The 3,700-nt window shown below is 33.5% G+C and overlaps 1 protein-coding gene across 1 annotated transcript; it reads left to right on the top strand.

Moving 5' to 3' along the window:
- Positions 1-220: 220 nt before the first annotated feature.
- On the top strand, positions 221-2,713 carry LOC143603577 (D-2-hydroxyglutarate dehydrogenase, mitochondrial-like; the record flags this gene model as incomplete). The annotated part of the gene is made up of 12 exons (XM_077080345.1): positions 221-371; positions 463-529; positions 664-782; positions 851-946; positions 1,046-1,155; positions 1,243-1,280; positions 1,684-1,726; positions 1,876-1,976; positions 2,072-2,180; positions 2,243-2,348; positions 2,425-2,510; positions 2,585-2,713. Coding segments are annotated over exons 1-12 (1,035 nt in total), but the record flags the coding sequence as incomplete, so codon positions are not given.
- Positions 2,714-3,700: the final 987 nt, after the last annotated feature.

Genomic DNA, 3,700 nt, shown 5'->3' with positions numbered 1-3,700 from the left:
ATTATAAGATATGCTTTAATTACTCCTGAAAGCCTTGTTTTTAGCCCATTGCTTGATTGGTAACTTTAGTGTCACAAGTTTAATTTCTTTTTTCAACTTTTTATTATTTTTATTGATTTGGTGATGGGTTATTTATAAGGTTGTGATTTTTTTCTTTCTTTTGGAAAATAGATATTTATGTTAGTCTGTGAGTCTGAGTCGCGTGTAATGATTGCAGTTATCTCAAATTCTTGAGTATTGCAATTCGAGACGTTTGGCAGTTGTTCCTCAAGGTGGAAACACGGGTCTTGTTGGAGGAAGTGTGCCTGTGTTTGATGAGATTATTATTAATACTCGGCGTATGAATAACATTATTTCCTTTGACGAGGTAGGTAGGTCAGTCCTCTCATATTATTAATCCAAAGCTTTTAGTTAGTCATATGTTTGTAAAAGTATGCGACTTTTAATATCTTTGCAGGTCAGTGTTTGTACTGGTATGTGAAGCAGGATGTATACTGGAAAATCTCATTTCTTTCCTAGACAAACGAGGGTAAGACCGTACTTTGCAGTATGAAAGGTCATCCGCTTATTATTATTATTATTATTATTATTATTATGAATATTAGTATCCTATTAAACAATATGGTGAGGGCGTGAGGCATTTTAATTTGTGTCTTGTTTCAGATTTATTATGCCATTAGATTTAGGTGCAAAGGGAAGCTGCCAAATTGGTGGAAATATTTCTACGAACGCTGGAGGGTTGCGTTTAGTGCGTTATGGATCTCTTCACGTAACCGTTCTTAGTATGCTTTTGTCATTTAATTTCATTTAAAGTTTGAAAATTTTGTAGATTTAAACAGTAATGTTTCAGGGCTTGAGGTTGTTTCGGCGAATGGTAGTGTGATTGATATGCTCGGGACTTTGCGAAAAGATAATACTGGCTATGATTTGATGCATTTGTTTATTGGTGTGACACAATTTTAATACTTTATATATAATCATCACAATTATAGTGTATAAGTATATTATTATTTGGTTGATATAATGTTATTGTATCTATTTACAGGAACTGAAGGGTCTTTGGGTATCATAACAAAGGTTTCAATACTCACACCTCCAAAGTTGTATGCAGTAAATATAGCTTTTCTTTCTTGTGAAGATTATATCAGTTGCCAGGTAAAATATTACTTTTTTACTGATATATTATACATGCTAAAACTAAATTATTTACAGATTTAATCAGTTACTTATGTTTGCTATCAGAAACTTCTATTTCAAGCTAAAAGAAGACTTGGTGAAACATTATCATCATCATCATCGTACTCAGTATATCCCACCAATAGCAAAGCTATAGTAGGGTCTGAGGAGGGTAAGATGTAGACAGCCTTACCTCTACCCCATAGGGATAGAGAGGCTGCTTCCGGTGAGACCCTCGGCTCGATAGTAGTTTTGCATCAAGCCTTGGACATAAGACACATAACACTCAACCATCGGGACACCGACCGATTGGTGCATGTACCCTTGTCTTTCGGCTATCAACGCCACCACATGATGCCTGATTAACCTTCCGCCACTTTTAACGTTATTTTCACGATATTGGTAAAATAACGTCAAAATTAGTGCAATTTCGCTTTTGCCCACCCGAGGGTTCACACATATATACATTATATGCGTGCACCGCAAGCAGGGCGTACTTGGTGAAACATTATATGCATTTGAATTTCTTGATGCCCAAGCAATGAATATGGTAAATCATCACCCGAGTGAATTTCTTTAAATTGTCTGCTACTTTTGGCTAAAGCTATCACATTTAACTGTAAAATGCAGTTTATTATTATTGGTATTATTGGTATTATTGTTATTATTATTATTATTATTACTATTGGTGTTTTATAGGTTCTTCACCATCTAGACGGTGTCTGGAATCCATTACCATCCTCAATTTATAACTTCTATGTTCTCATTGAGACGACAGGAAGCAATGAATTAAATGACAAGTAATTTAATACTATATAATTTCAGTTGTTTTAATTTGACCGGTCAATAAACTTATAAGTAATATTTCTAAAGTGATTTGAACTCACATTTTAAGGGAGAAACTTGAGGCGTTTCTTCTTCACGCTATGGAAAGTGGTCTGGTATATGATGTTGCCCTTGCACAGAATTTTAGTCAAGCATCATCATTTTGGCGTATTCGTGAGGTTTGAGACCCGACTATTATATTTTATATCATCACTTTTAATATTTATACACTTGTGTACAGGGTATTTCAGAAGCATTAATGAAAGCTGGAGCTGTATACAAGTATGATCTGCCAATACCTGTTGATAAGATGTATGATCTTGTTGAGGAGATGCGCACACGTCTCTGTAGCCATTATGATTTAGTTTGTTATATATATGCTAATAAGTTATCTCAGTCTATTTGAATAACATAAATGAATAGGTGATGCTGCAAATGTAGTGGGATATGGTCATCTTGGGGATGGTAATCTCCATTTAAACGTGTCGGCTCCACAGTATGATGACGATGTAAGATTCATTTTCTTGCTTCATAAAAGTATAAAGATAAGATTTTTTTTCTGAGTTTTATATAAAATGTGCAGATTTTAGCACAGATTGAACCTTTTGTGTATGAATGGACGTCCCGTCATCGTGGGAGTATTAGTGCTGAACACGGGTTAGGTCTGATGAAAGCTAAAAAGATCTACTACAGCAAGTCTTCTGAAACTGTAAGTCTACTTTATTATTATTATTATTATTTTTGTATTAGTATAATAGATAATTAGTTAAAACAAAGTTTCACTTGTACAAGTACAACTTATGGCTTCAATCAAGGAAACTATGGGACCCTAATGGAATATTGAATCCTTACAAAGTTATCCCATCATCATTGGTATCCTAATTCAGGTCAGAGACTTTATTATTATTATTATTATTATTTTAGTTTGTGTTTTGCCGAAGGGTGTTTAGATACTTGAAAAATAGTTTGAGTAGTTATGTTGAAGTGTGACAATGAAGGTCTGCTTACTGGTTTTAGAAATGTGCAGGATGTACATACGAAAGCACAACCAAGCATCTGCAAGCTTCCATTGAGCACATGTTAGATTTATAAGTTAAATGATAACAATTAAAGATGGTTCTTCTTAAAATTATTTTTTGTTCGTTTTTTTTTATATTTTGCTTTATTTTATTTTATTTTGAATCCTGTGAGGGATTGTGTTAGACATTGTTTGTGAACAGAAAGGAGACAAAAACCATGATATAAATGGATATTTTAACCCAAATTTGTCGACGGTCCAAGTGTGTTTAGCAAAGATGCAAGATGAATTTGTGTTTATTTTAGGAATTAATAATTAGCTTATGTTTTGTATTACATAGTTGTTGAACTTAGAATAAAACCGACACTTGGAACTTTAAACAGTATTGTTTTACAATTCTATTATTCTCAACTTTGTTTCATTCTACTTTGGATTTGCGAATTTAAGACCACCTTAACATACTTAGTTTGGTTTGTCCACAACCTGCTCGATCGGTTCATTGTTTTTATTTATTTATTATTCCTATTCTGCATTACACTAGACATATTTGCTTGCATATCACCCTGGATAGTACTTATTGCATAAGTTTTACAATTAGGTCTTCTGGATTTAACAATGCCTTAACATACTCACGTTGGTTTGCCCACACCATGTTTGATTTTATGGCTCATCTATGTGAAA

Source organism: Bidens hawaiensis, unplaced genomic scaffold (genome assembly GCF_021521415.1).
Source record: "Bidens hawaiensis isolate Kalapana, Puna unplaced genomic scaffold, B.hawaiensis_p1.1 tig00062188_1, whole genome shotgun sequence".
In the NCBI taxonomy this organism is placed as follows: Eukaryota; Viridiplantae; Streptophyta; class Magnoliopsida; order Asterales; family Asteraceae; genus Bidens; species Bidens hawaiensis.
Note: the sequence above shows the minus strand (reverse complement) of the source record. Positions and strands in the feature narration are given on the sequence as shown.